Genomic DNA, 25,000 nt, shown 5'->3' with positions numbered 1-25,000 from the left:
ACTGGACTCTCGCGACTGTGTTGGATCCATTATGGATTGATCTTTCACAGTATCATGTTCTCATATGTTCTCATAGTCATCAGTATCATCAGTATCACAGTATCATGTTCTCATAGTCATCATTGTCACCGATGTCCCACTGGGTGTGAGTTTTCCTTGCCCCTATGTGGGCCTACCGAGGATGTTGTAGTGGTTTGTGCAGCCCTTTGAGACACTAGTGATTTAGGGCTATATAAGTAAACATTGATTGATTGATTGATTGATATAGACATATATGTATGTTTATATGAATATACATAAATATATAGAATTATATATGTATATATATATATACATATATACAAACACACGCACATATACATATACACACACATATATATATATATACATAATTACATATATACATACACACACATATATCCGTGTGTATGTATATGTATATACATATATGTATGTGTAAATATATAGAATTATATATATTTATGATATACATATATATGTCTATATATGTATGTATATATAAATATGTATGTACAGTATATCTATATACATACATAAATCTATATATAAATGTGTGTGAATATATATATATATATATATATATACACACATATATATATATATTTATGGATATACATATCTATATATACATGTATATATATATATATATATATATATACACATATATACATATATTTATGGATATACATATCTATATTTGTATGTATATATATATATATATACATATATATATATGTAGAGTATATCTATATACATATATACATATATACATATATACACACACATATATATATATATATATCCATCCATTTTCTACCGCTTATTCCCTTTGGGGTCGCGGGGGCGCTGGTGCCTATCTCAGCTACAATCGGGTGGAAGGCGGGGTACACCCTGGACAAGTCCTATGTATATATATTTTTTTTTTAATTTATTTTTTTTTTTTTTTAATTATTAATATAAACTAGTCAGCTTTTCGTCATTAAATGATGCCTTTATCTCTTTTTTACATTTTGATAGAGGAAGGTTTTTTTTTTTTTTTAAATAATTCATTTATGTTTTCAAGTTATATTACATTTATATGTACATATATAGATGCTGTATTGGGACGGATCCATTAGGAGTTTGAGCAGAAATATGTTGTATAGGAATTAATTAACTATACACAATAAAACTAACAAAATGCTGTGTCACATGAACGGTTATTAAAAGTAATGCTGTTGTGACGTGAAAAAACACAAGTAATACAAAAACAACCTTGTGTTTACTTTTTGATAACAAAATAAAACACAAAGCAGGCTGACTAATGACAATTCATTCTAATAAACAATCTTTGTTGTTCTCTTGGTTCAGCACAACAGTTTGGCCTCTCACATCGAATACACAATCTTCACAGCCTGCTTTCAATTCGAAGAGACGACAAAACATTTAGCCAGTCTTGATGTTATTTGAACACTGATACAGTTTGCAGTTAAATAAAGGAGTAAACAAACTAAAGACTTCATAAAAAAGTACCAATGATTGTCACACACACACTAGGTGTGGTGATATTTGTCCTCTGCATTTGACCCATCCCCTTGTTCACCCCCTGGGAGGTGAGGGGAGCAGTGGGCAGCGCCCGGGAATCATTTTTGGTGATTTAACCCCCAATTCCAACCCTTGAGGTTGAGTGCCAAGCTGGAGGTAATGGGTCCCGTTGTTATAGTCTTTGTTAGGACTCGCACACACTCCGAAGGGAAATCTCCCGAGCAAAGTCTGTGTAGTTAGTCCGCCATTATCAAGCCAAGTGACGCTAGTGTGTGTTGCCTAAAATGCGTTAATAAATGATGGTTTTTCAGTGATTAAAAAATTAGATGTATTACTAACCGTCTGGGAATTTTATCGGGAATTATCATTATACATTTTACTGTTACATCCCTCGTCCATTAACAAGTAAAAAGTCAAGGGCGGTCACGGCATGTTCTTGCCGCCGATGTTGGTCAATTTGTTTAGGGCAGGGGTGCCCACACTTTTTCTGCAGGCGAGCTACTTTTCAATTGACCAACTCGAGGGGATCTACCTCATTTATATATATCATTTATATTTATTTATTTATGAAAGAGACATTTTTGTAAACAAGTTAAATGTGTTTAATGATAATACAAGCATGTGTAACACATATAGATGTCTTTCTTTCACAAAGACAAGAATATAAGTTGGTGTATTACCTGATTCTGATGACTTGCATTGATTGGAATCAGACAGTAATGATGATAACGCCCACATTTTCAAATGGAGGAGAAAAAAAGTTGTCCTTTCTGTACAATACCACATGAAAGTGGTTGTTTTTTGGCATCTCATTCATCCAGCTTCCATACACTTTACAAGAAAAACATTGGCGGCTCTCACTGGATCGGTTCTCAGCCGAGTGTGAATTGACTGGGATAAGAATCAGCACCTCCAAGATTGAGTCCATGGTTCTCGCCTAGAAAAGGGAGGAGTGACATATCCGGGTTGGGGAGGAGACCCTGCCCCAAGTGGAGGAGTTCAAGTACCTCGGAGACTTGTTCATGAGTGAGGGAAGAGTGGATCGCGAGATCGACAGGCGGATCAGTGTGGCGTCTTCAGTAATGCGGAAACTGTATCGATCCGTTGTGGTGAAGAAGGAGCTGAGCCGGAAGGCAAAGCTCTCAATTTACCGGTCGATCTACGTTCCCATCCTCACCTATGGTCATGAGCTTTGGGTTATGACCAAAATGACAAGATCACGGGTGCGAGCGACCGAAATGAGGGTCTCTCCCTTAGAGATAGGGTGAGAAGCTCTGTCATCCCGGAGCTCGAAGTAAAGCCGCTGCTCCTCCACATCGAGAGGAGCCAGATGAGGTGGTTCGGGCCTCTGGTCAGGATGCCACCCGAACGCCTCCCTAGGGAGGTGTTTAAGGCACGTCCGACCGGTACTGAGGCCACGGGGAAGACCCAGGACACGTTGGGAAGACTTTGTCTCCTGGTTAGCCTGGGAACGCCTCGGGATCCCCCGGGAATCAATCAATCAATCAATGTTTATTTATATAGCCCCAAATCACAAATGTCTCAAAGGACTGCACAAATCATTACGACTACAACATCCTCGGAAGAACCCACAAAAGGGCAAGGAAAACTCACACCCAGTGGGCAGGGAGAATTCACATCCAGTGGGACGCCAGTGACAATGCTGACTATGAGAAACCTTGGAGAGGACCTCAGATGTGGGCAACCCCCCCCCCCAGGGGACCGAAAGCAATGGATGTCGAGCGGGTCTAACATGATACTGTGAAAGTTCAATCCATAGTGGCTCCAAGACAGCAGCGAGAGTCCCGTCCACAGGAAACCATCTCAAGCGGATCAGCAGCATAGAGATGTCCCCAACCGATACAGGCGAGCGGTCCATCCTGGGTCCCGACGAGCGGTCCATCCTGGGTCTCGACTCTGGACAGCCAGTACTTCATCCATGGTCATCGGACCGGACCCCCTCCACAAGGGAGGGGGGGACATAGGAGAAAGAAAAGAAGCGGCAGATCAACTGGTCTAAAAAGGAGGTCTATTTAAAGGCTTGAGTATACAGATGAGTTTTAAGGTGAGACTTAAATGCTTCTACTGAAGACCTGGTTATGAAGTGGCTGGGGAGAGGAAAGTCTGGGTTTCCTTGCTTAGGCTGCTGCCCCCGCGACCCGACCTCGGATAAGCGGAAGAAGATGGATGGATGGATTTATATATTTTTTGGGGCGGTATAGCTCGGTTGGTAGAGTGGCCGTGCCAGCAACTTGAGGGTTGCGGGTTCGATCCCCGCTTCCGCCATCCTAGTCGCTGCCGTTGTGTCCTTGGGCAAGACACTTTACCCACCTGCTCCCAGTGCCACCCACACTGGTTTAAATGTAACTTAGATATTGGGTATCACTATGTAAAGCGCTTTGAGTCACTAGAGAAAAGCGCTATATAAATATAATTCACTTCACTTTTATTCAGTCATTGGCGGACCTCAGGATAATATTTGAGTATTGTTTTAATATATTTGTGCAGCACCATGAATTGATTAACGTGGACCCTGACTTAAACAAGTTGAAAAACATATTTGGGTGTTACCGGGCGGTATAGCTCGGTTGGTAGAGTGGCCGTGCCGGCAACTTAAGGGTTGCGGGTTCGATCCCCGCTTCCGCCATCCCAGTCACTGCCGTTGTGTCCTTGGGCAAGACACTTTACCCACCTGCTCCCAGTGCCACCCACACTGGTTTAAATGTAACTTAGATATTGGGTATCACTATGTAAAGCGCTTTGAGTCACTAGAGAAAAGCGCTATATAAATATAATTCACTTCACTTCACCATTTAGTGGTCAATTGTACGGAATATGCATCCATCCATCCATTTCCTACCGCTTATTCCCTTTTGGGGTCACGGGGGGCGCTGGCGCCTATCTCAGCTACAATCGGGTGGAAGGCAGGGTACACCCTGGACAAGTCGCCAACTCATCGCAGGGCCAACACAGATAGACAGACAACATTAGCACACTAGGGCCCATTTAGTGTTGCCAATCAACCTATCCCCAGGTGCATGTCTTTGGAAGTGGGAGGAAGCCGGAGTACCCGGAGGGAACCCACGCATTCACGGGGAGAACATGCAAACTCCACACAGAAAGATCCCGAGCCTGGATTTGAACCCAGGACTGCAGGAACTTTGTTTTGTGAGGCAGACGCACTAACCCCTCTGCCACCGTGAAGCCCTGAACTATGCATTCTACTAATAAAAGTTTCAATCAATCAATCAATCAATCAAAAAGCACTTTGGAAGCATTTCTGTTGTTTACCTGTGCTATACAAATAAAGTGGATGGGATTGGACATTAGATTTAATGCTTTTTGACCAAATTTAAGGCCTTACATTGCCCAACATCCATTGAATGACTTTTTAACAGGCTGCTGCTTTCAGCTCCTCTTGCAAAGAAGTCCCGACGTCATATGGCATGATGCTTGTGTACTCCGATACGCGTGTGTTTGTGTGTGAAAAGGCCTTTTTGTGGAAAGTTGTCGCTGCAGGAGAAAAATCCAGCGCCTTGTTGTCACACTGCTCATTGTGCGTGTGTGTGCGTGTGTGTGTGTGTGTGTGTGTGTGTAGCACATGTGTACCTGTCAATGGACGTCCGCTTGCTTCCCGCTATAAATGTCAGGGTTGTACACAGGCCGGGCGATGGTGTAGATGACCATGACGGACGCCCCGCTTCACGTCGCCTGTTTGCTGTTGCTGCTGCCGCCGCTGAGTCGGGCCGGGTACACGCCGACGCCCGGTAGGCAGCCTCAGCACAAGGTGTTGCACCTGGGTGAGCGCGCACACACCAACACACTTATTATACCTAGAAAAAAAAAAAAAAAAAAAACATGGTTCCGGTCTAAACGGTGTTTTTTTAATTCTTAGACTGGCCCAAAGACTGCGGGACGGCCTACTTCAAGCCCAACATGGTCGAGAGGATCGTGTCGGGCAACGAGGCCAGACCGCACTCATGGCCCTGGCAGGTCTCCCTGCAGGTGTGCATACTAATGTACAAACCCCGTTTCCATATGAGTTGGGAAATTGTGTTGGATGTAAATATAAACGGAATACAATGATTTGCAAATCCTTTTCAACCCATATTCAATTGAATGCGCTACAAAGACAAGATATTTGATGTTCAAACTCATAAACTTTTTTTTTTTTTGCAAAAAATAATCAACTTAGAATTTCATGGCTGCAGTAGTTGGGAAAGGGCATGTTCACCACTGAGTTACATCACCTTTTCTCTTAACAACACTCAATAAACGTTTGGGAACTGAGGAAAGTAATTGTTGAAGCTTTGAAAGTGGAATTATTTCCCATTCTTGTTTTAAGTCTCACCTTAAAACTCATTTGTATACTTTAGCCTTTAAATAGACCTCCTTTTTAGACCAGATGATCTGCCGATTCTTTTCTTTCTCCTATGTCCCCCCCTCCCTTGTGGAGGGGGTCCGGTCCGATGACCATGGATGAAGTACTGGCTGTCCAGAGTCGAGACCCAGGATGGACCGCTCGCCTGTATCGGTTGGGGACATCTCTACGCTGCTGATCCGCCTCCGCTTGAGATTGTTTCCTGTGGACGGGACTCTCGCTGCTGTCTTGGATCCGCTTGAACTGAACTCTCGCGGCTGTGTTGGAGCCACTATGGATTGAACTTTCACAGTATCATGTTAGACCCGCTCGACATCCATTGCTTTCGGTCCCCTAGAGGGGGGCGGGGGGTTGCCCACATCTGAGGTCCTCTCCAAGGTTTCTCATAGTCAGCATTGTCACTGGCGTCCCACTGGATGTGAATTCTCCCTTCCCACTGGGTGTGAGTTTTCCTTGCCCTTTTGTGGGTTCTTCCGAGGATGTTGTAGTCATAATGATTTGTGCAGTCCTTTGAGACATTTGTGATTTGGGGCTATATAAATAAACATTGATTGATTATGTAGAGCTTCAGTCGTTCAACAGTCCGGGGTCTCCGCTGTCGTATTTTACGCTTCATAATGCGCCACACATTTTCGACGGGAGACAGGTCTGGACTGCAGGCGGGCCAGGAAAGTACGCTGTTGCACGCTGCTGTAACACGTGCTGAATGTGGCATGGCATTGTCTTGCTGAAATAAGCAGGGGCATCCATGAAAAAGACGAAATGAAATGAATTATATTTATATAGCACTTTTTCTCTAGTGACTCAAAGCGCTTTACATAGTGAAACCCAATATCTAAGTTACATTTAAACCAGTGTGGGTGGCACTGGGAGCAGGTGGGTAAAGTGTCTTGCCCAAGGACACAACGGCAGTGACTAGGATGGCGGAAGCGGGAATCGAACTTGCAACACTCAAGTTGCTGGCACGGCCACTCTACCAACCAAGCTATGCCGCCCCAACATATGGCAGCATATGTTGTTCCAAAACCTGTATGTACCTTTCAGCATTAATGGTGCCTTCACAGATGTGTAAGTTACCCATGCTAATGCACCTCCATACCATCACAGATGCTGGCTTTTAAACTTTGCGTCGATAACAGTCTGGATGGTTCGCTTCCCCTTTGGTCCGGATGACACGATGTCAAATATTTCCAAAAACAATTTGAAATGTGGACTCGTCAGACCACAGAACACTTTTCCACTTTGCATCAGTCTGTCTTAGAAGATCTCGGGCCCAGAGAAGCCGGCGGCGTTTCTGGATGTTGTTGATAAATGGCTTTTGCTTTGCATAGTAGAGCTTTAACTTGCACTTACAGATGTAACGACAAACTGTATTTAGTGACAGTGGTATTTAGGGACGGCGTGGCAAAGTTAGTAGAGTGGCTGTGCCAGTAATCTGAGGGTTACTGGTTCAATCCCCACCTTCTACCATCCTAGTGACGTCCGTTGTGTCCTTGGGCAAGACACTTCACCCTTGCTCCTGATGGGTGCTGGTGAGTGCCTTACATGGCAGCTCCCACCGTCAGTGTGTGAATGTGTGTGTGAATGGGTGAATGTGGAAATAGTGTCAAAGCGCTTTGAGTACCTTGAAGGTAGAAAAGCGCTATACAAGTACAACCCATTTACCCATTTTCTGAAGTGTCCCTGAGCCCATGTGGTGATATCCTTTAGAGATTGATGTCGGTTTTTGATACAGTGCCGTCTGAGGGATCGAAGGTCACGGTCATTCAATGTTGGGAGTGATTTCTCCAGATTCTCTGAACCTTTTGATGATATTATGGACTGTAGATGTTGAAATCCCTAAATTTCTTGCAATGGCACTTTGAGAAAGGTTGTTCTTAAACTGTTTGACTATTTGCTCACGCAGTTGTGGACAAAGGGGTGTACCTCGCCCCATCCTTTCTTGTGAAAGACTAAGCATTTTTTGGGAAGCTGTTTTTATACCCAATCATGGCACCCACCTGTTCCCAAATAGCCTGCACACCTGTGGGATGTTCCAAATAAGTGTTTGATGAGCATTCCTCAACTTTATCAATGTATTGCCACCTTTCCTAACTTCTTTCTCACGTGTTGCTGGCATCAAATTCTAAAGATAATGATTATTTGTGGAAAAATAATGTTTATCAGTTCAAACATCAAATATGTTGTCTTTGTAGCATATTCAACTGAATATGGGTTGAAAATGATTTGCAAATCATTGTATTCTGTTTATATTTACATCTAACACAATTTCCCAACTCATATGGAAAAGGGGTTTGTACATGGCGAGAATCAGTTCAAATCGATTCTAAATGGAATAGTCACCCGAGTGAGTCGAGTGTGTGATGGTTCTCTCTCTGTGGTTCCGTCAGGTTCGGCCAAGAGGCAGCAAACACTACATCCACGTCTGCGGAGGAACTCTGATCCACAAGAACTGGATCCTAACTGCTGCTCACTGCTTCCAAAAGTAAGACGTACAACGTGGAGGGGGAACTTCCGTGGTTCTTTCAACGCAGCGTTTTTTTATTGCTTCCAGAGGCAAGGCCGAGGACGCCAGCTCGTGGAGGATCGTCCTGGGGAAGCATCGTCTGAAGCGCTCCGAGTTGGTGGAGAGGGTTTTCCCGGTGAGGAGGATCTACCGGCACGAGAACTTCCGCTACCCGGCCCACAGCGAGCTGGACTACGACATCGCTCTGGTGAAGGCCGGCGCCGACATCCTCCCGTCCAACGTCATCCGCTACGCCTGCCTGCCGCGCAAGCGGACCAACCTGAAGCCGGGGCACTACTGCTGGGTGACGGGCTGGGGCGACACCCGGGGTGAGGACTACCAGACTACGTTTGACTGATGTCGAAACTTGACGCGATTCCCATTGAAACGTTCCAGGAGGGAAGGAGAACGTGTCCCTGTCCGAAGCCCTCAATCAAGCCCGGCTTCCCGTCATTGACTTCAAAACCTGTCGACAGAAGAAGTTCTGGGGCGACCGCGTCCGAGACTCCATGATCTGCGCCGGCTTCAGGGATACGGAGGATCCGCCTGCTGCTTGTCAGGTACGCCGGCCGTAGGGCATCCTTGTTGCAGAGCAGGGGTGCCCAAACTGGGGCTGGTGGCATTTGGTTTGGACCGCCAAAAGATGGAGAAACCCCAAAACCGGTGAAGTTGTCACGTTGTGTAAATGGTAAATACAAACAGAACACAATGATTTGCAAATCCTTTATAGTCAATTGAATAGACTGCAGAGACAAGATATTTAACAATCGAACTGGAAAACTAAGTTTTTGCAAATATTAGCTCATTTGAAATTTAATGCATGCAACATGTTTCAAAAAAGCTGGCACAAGAGGCAAAAAAGACTCAGAAAGTTGAGGAATGCTAATCAAACACTTATTTGGAACATCCCACAGGTGGACAGGCTAATTGGGAACAGGTGGGTGCCAGGATTGGGTATAAAAGCAGCTTCCGTGAAATGCTCAGTCGTTCACAAACAAGGATGGGGGCGAGGGTCACCACTTTGTGAACAAAAGCGTGGGCAAATTGTCGAAGAGTTTAAGAACAATATTTTTCGACCAGCTATTGCAAGGAATTTAGGGATTTCAACATCTACGGTCCGTATTATCATCAAAAGGTTCAGAGAATATGGAGAAATCACTGCACGTCACCAATGATATTACAAACCTTTGATCGCTCAGACGTCATTGCATCAAAAAGCGACATCATTGTGTTAAGGATATCACCACATTGGATCAGGAACACTTCAGAAAACCACTGTCAGTAACTAGTCCGTCGCTATATCTGTAAGTGCGAATTAAAACTCTACTATGCAAAGCCAAAGCCATTTATCAACAACACCCAGAAGCGCCGCCAATGTTCCCAAACGTTTACTGATTGTTGTTTAAAGGAAATGCCATGTAACACAGTGGTAAAAATGCCCCTGTGCCAACTTTTTGCTGCCAATAAATTCTAAGTTAATGATTATTTGCCAAAACAAAAAATAAGCATCTCAGTGTGAACATTAAATATGTTTTCTTTGCAGTCTATTCAATTGAATATAAGTCCGTCATTCACAGACAAGGACGGGGCGAGTGTCGCCACTTTGTCAAAAAACGCGTGAGCAAATTGTCCCAACAGTTTAAGAACAACATTTCTCAACAAGCTATTGCAAGGAATTTAGGGATTTCACCATCTACGGTCCGTAATATCATCAAACGGTTGAGAGAATCTGGAGAAATCACTGCATGTCAGCAATATTACGGACCTTTGATCTCTCAGACGTTACTGCATCAAAAAGCAACATCGGTGTGTTAAGGATATCACTACATTGGATCAGGAACACTTCAGAAAACACTGTCAGTAACTACAATTGGTGGCAACATCTCTAAGTGCGAGTTAAAACTCTACTAGGGACGGCGTGGCGCAGTGAGAGAGTGGCCGTGCGCAACCCGAGGGTCACTGGTTCAAATCCCACCTAAAACCAACCTCGTCACGTCCGTTGTGTCCTGAACAGGACACTTCACCCTTGCTCCTGATGGGTGCTGGTTGGCGCCTTGCATGGCAGCTCCCTCCATCAGTGTGTGAATGTGTGTGTGAATGGGTAAATGTGGAAGTAGTGTCAAAGCGCTTTGAGTACCTTGAAGGTAGAAAAGCGCTATACAAGTACAACCCATTTATTTATTTATTTACTATGCAAAGCCAAACCTATTTATCAACACCACCCAGAAACGCCGCCAATGTTCCCAAACGTTTACTGATTGTTGTTTAAAGGAAAGGCCATGTAACACAGTGGTAAAAATGTCTCTGTGCAAACTTTTTGCTGCCAATAAATTCTAAGTTAATGAATATTTGCCAAAAAAAAAAAAAAGCTTCTCAGTGTGAACATTAAATATGTTTTCTTTGCAGTCTATTCAATTGAATATAAGTCCGTCATTCACAGACAAGGACGTGGCGCGTGACGCCACTTTGTCAAAAAATGCGTGAGCAAATTGTCCCAACAGTTTAAGAACAACATTTCTCAACAAGCTATTGCAAGGAATTTAGGGATTTCACCATCTGCGGTTTGTAATATCTTCAAAAGGTTCGGAGAGTCTGGAGAAATCACTGCACGTAAGCGATGATATTACAAACCTTTGATCTCTCAGACGTTACTGCATCAAAAAGCAACATCGGTGTGTTAAGGATATCACCACATTGGATCAGGAACACTTCAGAAAACCACTGTCAGTAACTACAATTGGTGGCAACATCTCTAAGTGCGAGTTAAAACTCTACTATGCAAAGCCAAAGCTATTTATCAACAACACCCAGAAACTCCACCAGTGTTCCCAAACGTTTACTGATTGTTGTTCAAAGGAAAGGCCATGTAACACAGTGGTAAAAATGCCCTTGTGCCAACTTTTTGCTGCCTATGAATTCAAAGTTAATGATTATTTGCCAAAACAAAAAATAAGTTTCTCAGTGTGAACATTAAATAGATTTTCTTTGCGGTCCATTCAATTGAATATAAGTCAGTCATTCACAAAGAAGTATGGGGCGAGCGTCGCCACTTTGTCGACAAATGCGTGAGCAAATTGTACCAACAGTTTAAGAACAACATTTCTCAACAAGCTATTGCAAGGAATTTAGAGATTTCACCATTTTCATTCCAGGTGTGAATGAATAATGGGTTCGCACTTCTCTGTGAGCGCTTTGAGTATTTAACAATAAAAAAGCGCGATATAAATCTAATCTATTATTATTATTATCTACAGTCCGTAATAGATGGATAGTACTTTATTGATTCCTTCAGGAGAGTTCCTTCAGGAAAATTAAAATTCCAGCAGCAGTGTACAGAGTTGAGATCAATTTAAAGAAAAAAGTAAAAAGTAAATAATGGGGGTTTAAAAGGAAACAAAATAGAGAAATATTACAAAAAGAATAAAAACAATGGGAATAACAATATAACAGTAAAATAAGAATATAACAAGACAAAGTAGGCAGTAGTGACCATGTTATGAAAACGTATTGCACTGTTAATGTTTTGCATCCCCTGTCATCCTAATACCCCCCGCCCCCCGTCAAGTGCAAGTTAAAACTCTACTATGCAAAGCAAAAGACATTTATCAACAACACCCAGAAACGCCGCCAGCTTCGCTGGACCCAAGCTTATCCAAGATGGACTGATTCAAAGTGGAAAACTGTTCTGTGGTCTGACGAGTCCACATTCCAAATTGATTTTGGAAAATGGACGTCGTGTCCTCCAGAACAGAGGAAAAGAACTATCCGGATTGTGATAGGCACAAAGTTAAAAATCCAGCATCTGTGGTGGTATGGGGGTGTATTTGTGCCCAAGGCATGGGTAACTTACACACCTGTGAAGGCACCATTCATGTGGAAAGGTACATACAGGTTTTGGAGCAGTTCTTTACCTGGGTTCGATCGAACCCTAGGGGATTGGTGAGTCGGCCTCAGGGGTTTGGCGGAGCCTCCGCTGCTGAGGTCAAAACTTTTCCCTATCGGCGTATCATGGACACCCCCAAACAATTTTCCCTCTAATTTTCCATCTGATTTGCAGGCGTGTAATTTGTTGTGAATTCATGCACTGTGTTTGTGTTGTTCTTTGAACAAGGTGATGTTCATGCACGGTTCATTTTGTGCACCAGAAAAAAAAACACAACTTTGTGTTAAATTAAAAAAGGAAAAAAATATTTTTTACTAAAGAAGGGTTCAGTGATGCACGGTTCATTTTGTGCACCAGTAAAAAAACACAACTTTGTGTTGAATTAAAAAAAAAAAAAACATTCTTTACTAAAGACGGGTTCGGCAAAGGCGCATATGAAACTGGTGGGGGTCGGTACCTCCAACAAGGTTAAGAACCACTGTTTTAGAGCAACATATGTTGCCATCCAAGCAACGTTATCATGGACGCCCCTGCTTATTTCAACAAGACGATGCCAAGCCACGTATTACAACAGCATGGCTTCATAGTAAAAGAGTGCGGGTACTAGACTGGCCAGCCTGTAGTCCAGACCTGTCTCCTATAAAAAATGTGTGGAGCGATATGAAGCCTAAAATACCACAAGGGAGACCCCGGACTATTGAACAACTTAAGCTGTATATCAAGCAAGAATGGGAAAGCATTCCACTTGAAAAGCTTCAAAAATGTGTCTCCTCAGTTCCCAAACATTTACAGAGTGTTGTTAAAAGGAAAGGCCATGTAACACAGTGGTAAAAATGGCCCGGGGCCAACTTTTTTGCAATGTGTTGTTGCCATTAAATTTTAAGTTAATGATTATTTGCAAAAAAAAAGAAAAAAAGAATGAAGTTTCTCAGTTGGAACATTAAATATCTTGTCTTTGCAGTCTATTCAATTGAATTGAAGTTGAAAAGGATTTGCAAATCATTGTAGTCTGTTTTTATTTACGAATTATATGCAAACCTCGCAAGTTTTGTACATAAAAGGAAAGAGTTGTATGCTAAGTGACTGAGGCACACCCACTGTGAGACAGTTGCTACTGCCTAAAAATTAATTATAAATGACAAATACCTCACTCGTGGTGCTGTCGCATGGTACAAACCGTTTGGCCCGCGGAACATTGGCCCATTTTCCCTTTTGGCCTCTGAGGCAAAGTATTTGGGCCCCCGTGCTATAGAGAGAAGTGTGGAAATGGAAGAACCATCCATCCAACCTTCCTTCTTGTCCAGGGCGACTCTGGTGGACCTCTGCTCTGCCAGCTGGGCCGGGACCGCTGGGAGGTGCACGGCGTGGTGAGTTTCGGCCCCATCGGGTGCACGGTGGAGAACAAGCCCAGCGTCTTCACCAGAACCTCCACATACATCCACTGGATCGAGGGGACGCGCATCCGAGACTTCTTCCTGCACTGAGCAGGCTCTGCTTTTACAATAAAGTGTATTTTTAAAAATAGATGACTGCTGTTTTTTTTTTTTTTTAATGGTGGGGAAGAATTTACCATAATGTATTATGGAGACTAATAATGACCATCAATAACCACTCATTATTCATAAATATCACAGTAGCACTGACTGTAAGGCAGAGTTCAATGTTACCAAGGTCCACTTGCAGCTTGCCTGGAGCTCCTTGAGCCACGTGCTGCCAATCAAGTGTGGAACCATGCAGGCCGAGCATCCCGCCCTGGAAAGTGTTGACGGGGTCTGAGTGGTCTTTGCTGGGGATACTTTGGCCCTAATGTCGGAGGAGGAGGTGGAAAAGGGGCGCCATGGGGGTTCTCAGTATATCCTGGAGGTTGACGACGACGTTCCGGTCAGGTGTTCCCAGTTGTTGTAGATGGCGTAGGCACTAGACAAGGCCAAACCGGCCAGACCCCCGCGGGCAACTCCCCTCAGACCACCTACAAACATTAAATAAAGATTTGGTTCTGGATCTCATTGTATACTGTACGTCCGCACACTTCTGAAAAAAAATTTGACATGAAACTAAGGCTGGAGGATTATGACAAAAATAATAATCACAAGTAGGGCTGGGCGATATATCGATATACTGTATTTCTTTGAATTGCCACCGGGGTATATAGTATGCGCCTGCCTAGAATTACTGCCGGGTCAAACTCGTTTCGCAAAATAATTAGCGCATGCTTAGCATTACCGCCGGCTCAGGATTAACGCCGTGTCAAACTTGTTTCGCGAAATATTATTTTTATTAGCGCATGTCTAGAATTTCCGCCGGGTCAAACTCGTTTTGCAAAATAAGTAGCATATGCCTAGATTTTCCTGCCGGGTCAAACTCGTCACGTCACGAGTGACACTTCACCTGTCATCATTTTCAAAATGGAGGAGGCCGATTTCAATAATTTGAAATCACATAAAGGGAAGATTAAGAGCAATTCAGTAGGATTTAAGGTCCAAGCTATTGAATATGCTAAAAAGAACAGTAAGCAGCTATATTTTATTAATATACCATAGCTGCGTGTGTCAAATATGAGTCATTAAATGACTCCCGTCTCCTGGTGGTAGAGGGCGCTAGTGATGCTTCTTGCGACTACTCAGTGTTTCATAGACAAATAAATCACTTTAAGTAAATCTCTACTTAATATATTTTGCTTCCAGTGGCTTCATTTTGCCCCAGGCAACACCACAAAACTATGTTTGGTTACAAGGAGAGAATAATTAGAGTACTGATACAAAAATAAACCTGTAGCGAGGCGGTATAGCTCGGTTGGTGGAGCGGCCGTGTCAGCAACTTAAGGGTTGCAGGTTCGATTCCCGCTTCCGCCATCCTAGTCACTGCCGTTGTGTCTTTGGGCAAGACACTTTACCCACCTGCTCCCAGTGCCACCCACACTGGTTTGAATGTAACTTAGACATTGGGTTTCACTATGTAAAAGCGCTTTGAGTCACTAGAGAAAAGCACTATATAAACATAACTCACTAACTCACAAGAAGTGACAACAAGCAGCAAGAGTGAGCAGCGATCGTTTATTTTTTCTTCTTGCTTGCACTTTTAACATGGAGGATTACATATCTAAAATAAAACCGTTTTCTAAACTGGACTTTCAATCGAAGCAGGAGGTACTAAAGGAAGATCTCCATCGAGACAGAGAAACTTTTAAAACTGAAGAAAGATAAGGAAGACTTCTATAAACAAGTTATCGATGCTTTTGATCAGAAGGAGCTGTGCATGGACATCATTTATAAGTAAAGCTAAGACCATAATAACATTTTTTTAATTAAATGTGCTTTTCATGATGGTATCCTTACATCACACTCAAATTTATAAGCGCAGGCCTAAATTTACCGCATGCCTTTGGTAAGCGCCGGAGTGAGAAGAGGTTTTAAAATAATTAGCGCATGCTCGCCTTTACCGCATGCCTTTGGTAAACGCCGGAGTGAGAAGAGGCTTTAAATTAATTAGCGCCCCGGCGGCAATTCAAGGAAATACGGTACACGATATATCGCGGGTTTGTCTTTGTACGATATATAAAATTACTATATAGTGATATTCGAGTATACGTTCTCATGCAGTTGTTTTTAGCTGCGGACATTACACGGCATGCGGCTCTCCCTCTTTCTTGTCTCTCCTTCTCACAGACTAAAAACAAGCGCACCTTCTTACATACGTCACATGCCCTCCCCGATCAGAGAGGTAGCAGCATGGGTAACGTTAGCTGTGATGAAGGCGAAGCCGTGCGAGTGGTAACACGAGAGAAAGAAGGTGCGAATCTGGTAACAAATGAAGAATTAATTCCCAAGAAAAACAGCAGGGGGTCCATCGTCGAACAGACAACCGTAAATTGTCAAGTGTGGGGCAAAAGCGTTGCTACAAAAAGTAGGATTACTGTTAATATGTAGCATCATTTGAAAAGTCACCCGCTAGAGCAGTGGTCCCCAACCAATCGGTACCGGGCCGTGGCCCGATTGGTACCGGGCAGCAGAAGAATGTTTTATAAAAAAAAAAAAAATAAATAAATAAAAACATTTTATTAAATCAACATAAAAAACACAATATACATTTACAATTAGTGCAAAAACCACAATAACCTCCCCTTTTCATGACAAAAATGTCCCTTTTTTACGACAAAGAAGAAAAAAAAAGAAAAAAGGACCCCCCCCCCCCCCCGGGACAAATTATTAAGCGTTGACCGGTCCGCGGATACAAAAAGCTTGGGGACCACTGCGCTAGAGAATTAAGAGTGCTTGAAACTCCGCATGTCAACATCTCCGGGCGGTGCCACACCAACAAAATGCTGAGGCAACCATTCCCATATCAACACCGTATGAAAAAAATAGTCAACAACAGAAGGAGATAATGTCCGCAGGAACCTACCACATAGCGATTTGATTTCCTATTATGCAGCTCATTTTTATTTGAGTTATTGAAATATCCTGTGTGACATCATGCACAAAAGTGCACTTTATTTGTTTTAAACTATTGTAGTGGCGTTCTGTACAAAAAGTGTACTTTAATTTAGTGTTGTTTTGATATGTCATCTTAGTGACATCATGCACAAAAGTGCACTCATAGCTTGTTTTAAAATGTCTCTGACAATCTTGCACTTTCTGTTTCGGAATGACATGCATATTTGTGCCATTGCTTAAAGGGGAACATTATCACCAGACCTATGTAAGCGTCAATATGTACCTTGATGGTGCAGAAAAAAGACCATATATTTTTTTAACCGTTTTTTCGAACTCTAAATGGGTGAATTTTGGCGAATTAAACGCCTTTCTCTTTATCGGTCAGGAGGAGATGACGTCAGAATGTGACGTCGCCGAGGTAACACAGCCGCCATTTTCATTTTCAACACATTGTAAACATTGGGTCTCGGCTCTGTTATTTTCTGTTTTTTCGACTATTTTTTGGAACCTCGGAGACATCATGCCTGGACGGTGTGTTGTCTGAGGGTGTAACAACACTAACAGGGAGGGATTCAAGTTGCACCACTGGCCCGAAGACGCCAAAGTGTCTGCCGCCAGACCCCCATTGAATGTACCAAAGTGGCTCCACATTTTACCGGCGGTGCTAAAGCAGACATGGCACAGAGATGTATGGATAACCTGCAGATGCATTTGTAACGATAAAGTCACAGAAATCACAAAGGTGAGTTTTGTTGATGTTGACTGCCAGCTAATCGATGCTAACATGCTATGCTAATCGATGCTAACATGCTATTTACCAGCGGTGCTAAAGCAGACATGGCACAGAGATGTATGGATAACCTGCAGATGCATTTGCAACTATATTACGTTTCCTTCCACCCACATTTAATGCGAAAAAAACACTTACCAATCGACGGATTTAAGTTGCTCCAGTGTCACAAGATGCGAAAGTCCTGATCGTTTGGTCCGCACATTTTACCGGCGATGCTAACACAGCTATTCGGCCAGGCTATGGCTATGAATAGCGTCAATAGCTATTCGCTCAATAGCTTCAGTTTCTTCTTCAATACTTTCATACTCCGACCATCTGTTTCAATACATGCGTAATCTGTTAAATCGCTTAAACCGCTGAAATCCGAGTCTGAATCCGAGCTAATGTCGCTATATCTTGCTGTGCTATTCGCCATTGTTTGTTTACATTGGTAGCACTGTATGACGTCACAGGGAAATGGATAATGGCATCGCCAATAGCGAAAATCAAGCACTTTAAAACTTTTTTTTCGGGATATTCGGAGAACGGTAAAATTTTGAAAAAAACTTCCAAAAAAATACAACATGCCACTGGGAACTGATTTTTATTGTTTTTAACCCTTTTGAAATTGTGATAATGTTCCCCTTTAATAACTGTTGAATACAGTTTTGCTAAATTGACTTAGTTGTGATTTCCCTCTCTGCATGAAAGTTTAAAATGAGCATATATTATTGCAGTATGAAGAAGAATGTTTTAATGTAGACACATAGAATCATCATACTACTGTGATTACATGCATCAAGTCTTCATTCAAGGCTAAGGCAAAATATGGAGATATATATCGTGTATCGTGACATGGCCTAAAAATATTGAGATATTAAAAAAAGGCCATATCGCCCAGCCCTACCTCCATTTATCAAAATGTAAAAATAGAGATAAGGGCATCATGTAATGATAAAAAACTGACAAGTGGATATGAATAAGGAATAAAAAAAGACAGTTCTCAAACTTGTAGTAGAAGTGGTCTTGTTTTCACTCATACACTCACTCATCCATGTTGCTTTAACAAGTTCAGGAATTCACATGCACAATGCACAGCCCATCAAGTGTTTGTTTTGGGTGTAATATTTTCATAAAGCCGAAATCGAAATTGTGAATAAAATGTGATTAACTGTCCATCACTATGTGAAAAGACACCTACTGGCTGATTTGAAGAGAATCCCCGTTAGCGTGCCGGCGGCTACTGTGTTGATGTCATCCTCGGCTCCTCGGGCCTTCTCGATCACCACACCAAACGCGCTGTACAACAGGGCTGGAATACAGACACATTTGAATATTAATTTCAGCAAAAAGCAACACAAATATCCTGATGATGTCGCTTACCAACAGATCCCAAAGTGTTGGCCCATGAAGCACCTTGTCTGGTCACCATGTTGATTATCCTGACAAGACAACACCAAAAGACACTTAGTCACGGTCACAGATTCATCATCTACTGGCTACACTTTTCCTTTAGCGCTCTGGTTCCAAACCACCGGTCCGTGACACATTTGATACCGGGCCGCACAGAAACATTAGTTAATTTATAAACTACCGCATTTTCTCTGACTTAACTGTCGCTTTTAGGTTGATTGGCAACACTAACTTGGCCCCAGTGTGTGAATGTTGTCTATCTGTGTTGGCCTTGCGATGGGGTGGCGACTTGTCCAGGGTGTACTCCCCGCCTTCTGCCCGAATGCAGCTGAGATAGGCTCCAGCACCCCCGTGACCCCAAAAGGGACAAGAGGTAGAAAATGGATGGATCGATGGATGTTTTAATATGGTTTCTGTAGGACAACCATGACAAACTTTCCTGATTGTTAGAAATCCCATTCTTTATATTAAACAAGCTTCACTCATGAAGATTTGGTTTTGTCCCTCTAATTTCAGTGATCTTTAAACTCATCGTAGTTTGTTTATGTGTACAACTTTCTCCAACGCTGCCACAGAAAGACGTGTTTAAAGCCACTCCTTCTTTGTCTTATTTTGTACACCAAACGTTTTATGCTGTGCGTGAATGCACAAAGGGGAGCTTTGTTAATTTTATTGATTTGCTGGAGTGCTTATCAGGCATACTGATGCTATTTTGGCTAGCTGTAGGTACATATTGCCTCATTATGCCTAGTTTTTAGGTATACTTGAGTTAATTCAATTTCCTTTACTTATGTTTTTGCGTATTTAATTTATATTTGCATGTCTACTGACACATTATCTGTATGTAATATTGGCTGCATTTCTCATAGTTGTTTTTGTGCCATGTTGTTCCAGACCACAGAAAACATTACCCAGCTTGCAAAGATTGTAATAAATCCATTAGAAGAACACAGCCTGCCGTTTCCTTAAACTTGGACACACACATCCATACCTTTGGTCAGTAATTTCCAGAAGTTGTCTCATCCTGCGAGAAGCCTCTGTTTTACTTATGATTTCCGATGTTACAAAAATGTGTAGAATAAAAATTATTCTGTCCACGAAGGTTTGCGTCAATCTTCTCCTCCATGGCGACAACCTATGTTTCTTACAGGTATCATCCCTGCAGGACAAAGAATAGCTAAACATGCGTCACAACACACCGGAGAAGGATACCATAGCAAACCGCTAATAGCAAGCTACCGCTACTGAATGTAAACAAAAGGGTGGATCTATATATGACTTTGCACGTTGTCACCAATCGGGGCTTTTAAATTTTAAATTGGAGCGTCAGATTGGCACAATGGTGAAAGCCAGCTTTTTTTACTTTACGTCAGCTCGTCAAGATTAAAAACCTTCTTTCTAGGCAACAGTTTGAGACAGTAATCCATGCCTTTATCACACCTGGGTTGGATTACTGTAACTTTTTGTATTTTGGAATTAGTCAATCCTCCCTCTCACATCTGCAGCTGGTCCAAAATGCAGCTGCCCGACACAAGAAAAAGAGAGCACGTTACTCCTGTTTTAGCCTCCCTCCACTGGCTGCCTGTGTCTTTTAGAGTACATTTTAAAATTATTTTTACTCGTTTTTAAGTCCTTGCGGGGTCTTACCCCACTTTACCTCTCATCTCTATATCAATCAATCAATCAATGTTTATTTATATAGCCCTAAATCACAAGTGTCTCAAAGGGCTGCACAAACCACAATAACATCCTCGGTACAGAGCCCACATAAGGGCAAGGAAAAACTCACCCCAGTGGGATGTCGGTGACAGTGACAATGATGACTATGGGAAACCTTGGAGAGGACCGCATATGTGGGCGGCAACCCCCCCGGTCCCTCAGGTCAGCTGATCCTGGAGGTACCCAAATTAAAGCGCAAGATTCGAGGGGACAGAGCCTTCCCTGTTGCGGGTCCCAAACTCTGGAAAGATCCCCTCTCTGTGTGAGACAGGTCCCTTCTTTGGCTACTTTTAAGACCCTTCTTAAAACCCATTTTTATTCACTGGCTTTTAACCCAGCATGAGACTTTACATGTTTTTTAACTTTTTAACTGCTTTTTATCTAACAATTTGTTTTAGGATAATTTGTATCTGCTTTTTCAATGTGTATTTTACCTATGTATTAAATATTTTCTAGTCTGTCCTTTGCCTGTATTTCTTTGTGGTGCACAGCCCTTTGTTCTTCAACTGTGCTTGTTTTTAAAGGGCTTTATAAATAAAGTTGGTATGGTATGTAAATATCGACTGTAATGATACCAAGTATAATAGCCATATATAGTCAATACTATTGTTTTTATCACAAAATCGATCCATCAATCTTCTTCCGCTTATCCGAGGTCGGGTTGCAGGGGCAGCAGCCTAAGCAAGGAACCCCAGACTTTCCTCCCTTTTTCGTCCATCTCTTCCTGGGGGATTCCGAGGCGTTCCTAGGCCAGCCAGGAGACATAGTCTTCCCAACGTGTCCTGAGTCTTCCCTATGGCCTCCTACCGGTTGGACGTGCCCTAAACACCTCCCTAGGGAGGCGTTCGGGTGGCATCCTGAGCAGATGCCCGAACCACCTCATCTGGCTCCTCTCAATGTGGAGGAGCAGTGGCTTTACTTTGAGTTCCTCCCGGATGACAGAGTTTCTCACCCTATCTCTAAGGGAGAGACCCGCCACCCGGCGGAGGAAACTCATTTCAGCCGCTTGTCCCCGTGATCTTGTCCTTTCTGTCACATCACAAAAGCTATTGTCATTTTATTATTGTTTCTAAGCTCATGATATACGACCCTGGACAAAAAAGAACTTTAATTATAACCAATGAATGATCTTGTAACTACTTGGTATTGGGTCGATACCCAAATTTGTGGTATCACCCAAAATTATTAAAGTATCAAACAAAAGAAGAATAAGTGATTATTACATTTTAACAGAAGTGTAGATGGAATATGTTAAAACAGAAAGTAAGCAGTACATTATTTTCTACAGTTTGTCCCTCAAAATTTGGACAAAATAATACGGAAAAGACAATATCTTACTGCATACGTCAGCAGCCAAATTAGAAGCTTTGGCAACCCGGTTGTTTGTTTACTACTAAAAGAAAAGTTAATTAATGTCTTATTTGATGCCAAAATTATTATTTGATCGCATGTTTAATATACCATAAGACTTTAAATAAATAAATGATAAATGGGTTGTACTTGTATAGCGCTTTTCTACCTTCAAGGTACTCAAAGCACTTTGACACTACTTCCACATTTACCCATTCACACACACATTCAGACACTGATGGAGGGAGCTGCCATGCAAGGCGCTAACCAGCACCCATCAGGAGCAAGGGTGAAGTGTCTTGCTCAGGACACAACGAGGTTGGTACTAGGTGGGGATTGAACCAGGGACCCTCGGGTTGCGCACGGACACTCTTCCACTGCGCCACGCCGTCCCACTTTCCGTTAAAATGTCTTTTATTGTGGTTACCTTGATTTTTAAAAATGTCAAAAAACATTTAGGTACCGGCAACGATACCGACACACTGGTAGACCCTAACTCAGGCCTGGGCAATTATTTTGACTCGGGGGCTACATTTCGAGAGAAAAATGTGTCTGGGGGCCGGTTATTTATTTTTAGGAACACTAATAGAAAACCTAACAATGTCTGATTGAATGCTAAAAACGTTATGACAGACCGCCTTAAAAAAACGTAATGAAATTTTATTTTTTTCTATGAACGATAAAACACAGAATAGTGACAAAATATGAAAGCCACACCCTCTTTCGATCGACATATTTTACAATCAAGTGAAACGCAACAAAAAGTGAAATATGAACGCGAAGGGTATAAAATAAACCCACCAACAGTCTGATATATCACTAAGCTGTAGAACTTTGTTGTGAAAATCTCCTTTCGTTGTTTGTGGAAATGCCTTCCGCCCACACTGCTTGGTGCCTCGTCTGAGCTGCTGTGACGTAGATGACCATAGTAACTCATTACATTACCCTAGTAACTAATTAGATTACTGTAGTAACTAATTAGATTACCATAGTAACTGGTATATCATCCAAAAGTGCAGATTCCAACTTAGTATAGTTGGGGACTTGCGGTCATTAGACAACATGAGTGCGCATCATAAAAATCTTAAACATCTAAAACAATTATTTGGGAATGTCCAGAGGGGCCAGATTAAAAAACTTAACAGGCCGCATGCGGCCCCCGGGTCTTAATTTGCCCAGGCCTGCCCTAACTGGTACGTCATACTCACTGTACGTTACGTGGTTTGGACCACGCCATGTCTCTGGTCTCCTTGAGGCCCATCCTGAAACCATTCAAAGCGCCAAATGTAGCTCCTGTAACAAGAACAGCCAAATGGTTACCGTATTTATCGTATAAGGCGCACCTGCCAAAAATGCACAATAAAGAAGGGAAAAAACATGTAAGTCGCACTGGAGTATAAGTCGCCATTTTTTGGGGAAATTTATTTGATAAAACCCAACACCAAGAATAGACATTTGAAAGGCAATTTAAAATAAATAAAGAATAGTGAACAACAGGCTGAATAAGTGTACGTTATATGACGCATAAATAACCAACTGAGAAGGTGCCTGTTAACGTAATATGTTAACGTATCATATTATGGTAAGAGTCATTCAAATAACTATAAAATATAGAACATGCTATACGTTTACCAAAGAATCTGTCACTCCTCATCGATAAATCCCATGAAATCTTATACGTCTAGTCTCTTACTTGAATGAGCTAAATAATATTATGTGATATTTTACGGTAATGTGTTAATAATTTCACACATAAGTCGCTCCTGAGTCTGAGTAGTACCCCCGGCCAAACTATTTAAAAAACTGCTACTTATAGTACGAAAAATACGGTACTTGAAAATGTAGTGGAATGGTTACAATTAGGGATGCACCGAAATGAAAATTTGTGGCCGAAGCCGAATAAAATTCAAACGCTTGGCGGAAGGCCAAATACCGAATAATGAATGCAGTTTTTCATAATTTTTTTAATATTGCATAAATAGCCTAGAATAAATATTTAGAGATGTTTTTAAAGTAAAGTATTTTTGTATTGAATATTGACATTTTTTTAAATATTCCAGGAGCCTTTGCTTTTCAAAAAAAGCACAAAGTTTTTCATTTATATTAGGTCTTCAAACAAAACATGCATTCCAAAAAAAAAAGTGCATTAAAGTGGATAAACCCACAACAAATGTATTATTGTCCTTTTGGCAAAAGTCTGCTTAGCCACAGTAGATATGCCAATAATGTAAACAGAAGGCTCAAGTAAATCTCAATTAAGTGTGTGCTTGTAACCTCTTACACTTATACAGGTAGCCTACACAACAGGCTAAGAATGTAAACAGAGGCCCCACTAAATCTCAATAAGTGTGTGCTTGTAACCTCATACACTTATACAGTTACACAACATATCCCACCGTCACCGGGTCACTGCACGTTGGTTGATTGCGTCACCGCGTCAAAAAATTGCGTCACACGCCACTATTCGGCCTTGTTTTTAACTCATTCCACCGAAGGCCGAATGTGGCTTTTTTTGCCATATTCGGCCGAATATATTCGGTTACCGATTAATCGGTGCATCCCTAGTTACAATAAATAGTTGCAAGAATAGTTGAAAGACGACAATGCAATGAACTTATTTTACTTGATTAAAACAGCCCAAAATAAGAGGTAGTATGCTTCTAATGCCCACTTAGTTTTGATTTATTACTACATGTATTGTATAATTGTGTCTAGACCCATGAAATGCTTGTCCATTTGAGGTCTAACGATTCATTTGATTCTGAAATTGTGGCAGCCGATACGTTTCAGGGACAATTACAATTTTTTTTTACAACAATATAATCCGACACGATTTAGTGAGTTCAAAAATGATTACAGTATTTTCCGGACTATAAGGCGAACTTAAAATCCCTTTTTCTCCCCTTAAAACTCGACAGTGCGCCATACAACCCGGTGCGCCTAATGTACGGCATGATTCTGGTTGTGCTTACCCATCTCAAAGCTATTTTATTTGGTA

The 25,000-nt window shown here is 42.0% G+C and overlaps 3 protein-coding genes across 4 annotated transcripts in view; 1 reads left to right on the top strand and 2 right to left on the bottom strand.

Annotated features, from left to right (window-relative positions):
• syt15 (synaptotagmin XV) overlaps positions 1-5,549 on the bottom strand; it is a 34,113-nt gene extending 28,564 nt beyond the window's left edge. Inside the window, exon 1 of the mRNA XM_061907712.1 lies at positions 5,155-5,549. The gene's annotated coding sequence lies outside the window, so the exon portion shown is untranslated. The remainder of the gene's footprint in view (positions 1-5,154) is intronic.
• zgc:112285 (uncharacterized protein LOC561476 homolog) lies at positions 5,166-13,821 on the top strand. The gene is made up of 6 exons (XM_061907717.1): positions 5,166-5,345; positions 5,441-5,550; positions 8,317-8,411; positions 8,481-8,761; positions 8,829-8,992; positions 13,620-13,821. The coding sequence occupies exons 1-6, from the start codon at positions 5,225-5,227 to the stop codon at positions 13,797-13,799; spliced, it is 951 nt and encodes a 316-aa protein (XP_061763701.1). The 5' UTR covers positions 5,166-5,224; the 3' UTR covers positions 13,800-13,821.
• Positions 13,318-25,000, bottom strand: part of timm23a (translocase of inner mitochondrial membrane 23 homolog a (yeast)) — an 18,169-nt gene continuing 6,486 nt past the window's right edge. For both annotated transcript variants that reach the window (XM_061907716.1, XM_061907714.1), the window contains exons 4-7: positions 23,211-23,295; positions 18,904-18,962; positions 18,722-18,832; positions 13,318-14,284 (exon numbers count right to left, since the gene is read on the bottom strand). In XM_061907716.1, the coding sequence (XP_061763700.1) occupies positions 14,163-14,284; positions 18,722-18,832; positions 18,904-18,962; positions 23,211-23,295 (377 nt within the window). In that variant the 3' untranslated portion in view covers positions 13,318-14,162. The remainder of the gene's footprint in view (positions 14,285-18,721; positions 18,833-18,903; positions 18,963-23,210; positions 23,296-25,000) is intronic.

The sequence above is a fragment of the Nerophis ophidion genome, linkage group LG08 (genome assembly GCF_033978795.1).
Source record: "Nerophis ophidion isolate RoL-2023_Sa linkage group LG08, RoL_Noph_v1.0, whole genome shotgun sequence".
Lineage (NCBI taxonomy): Eukaryota > Metazoa > Chordata > Actinopteri > Syngnathiformes > Syngnathidae > Nerophis > Nerophis ophidion.
Note: the sequence above shows the minus strand (reverse complement) of the source record. Positions and strands in the feature narration are given on the sequence as shown.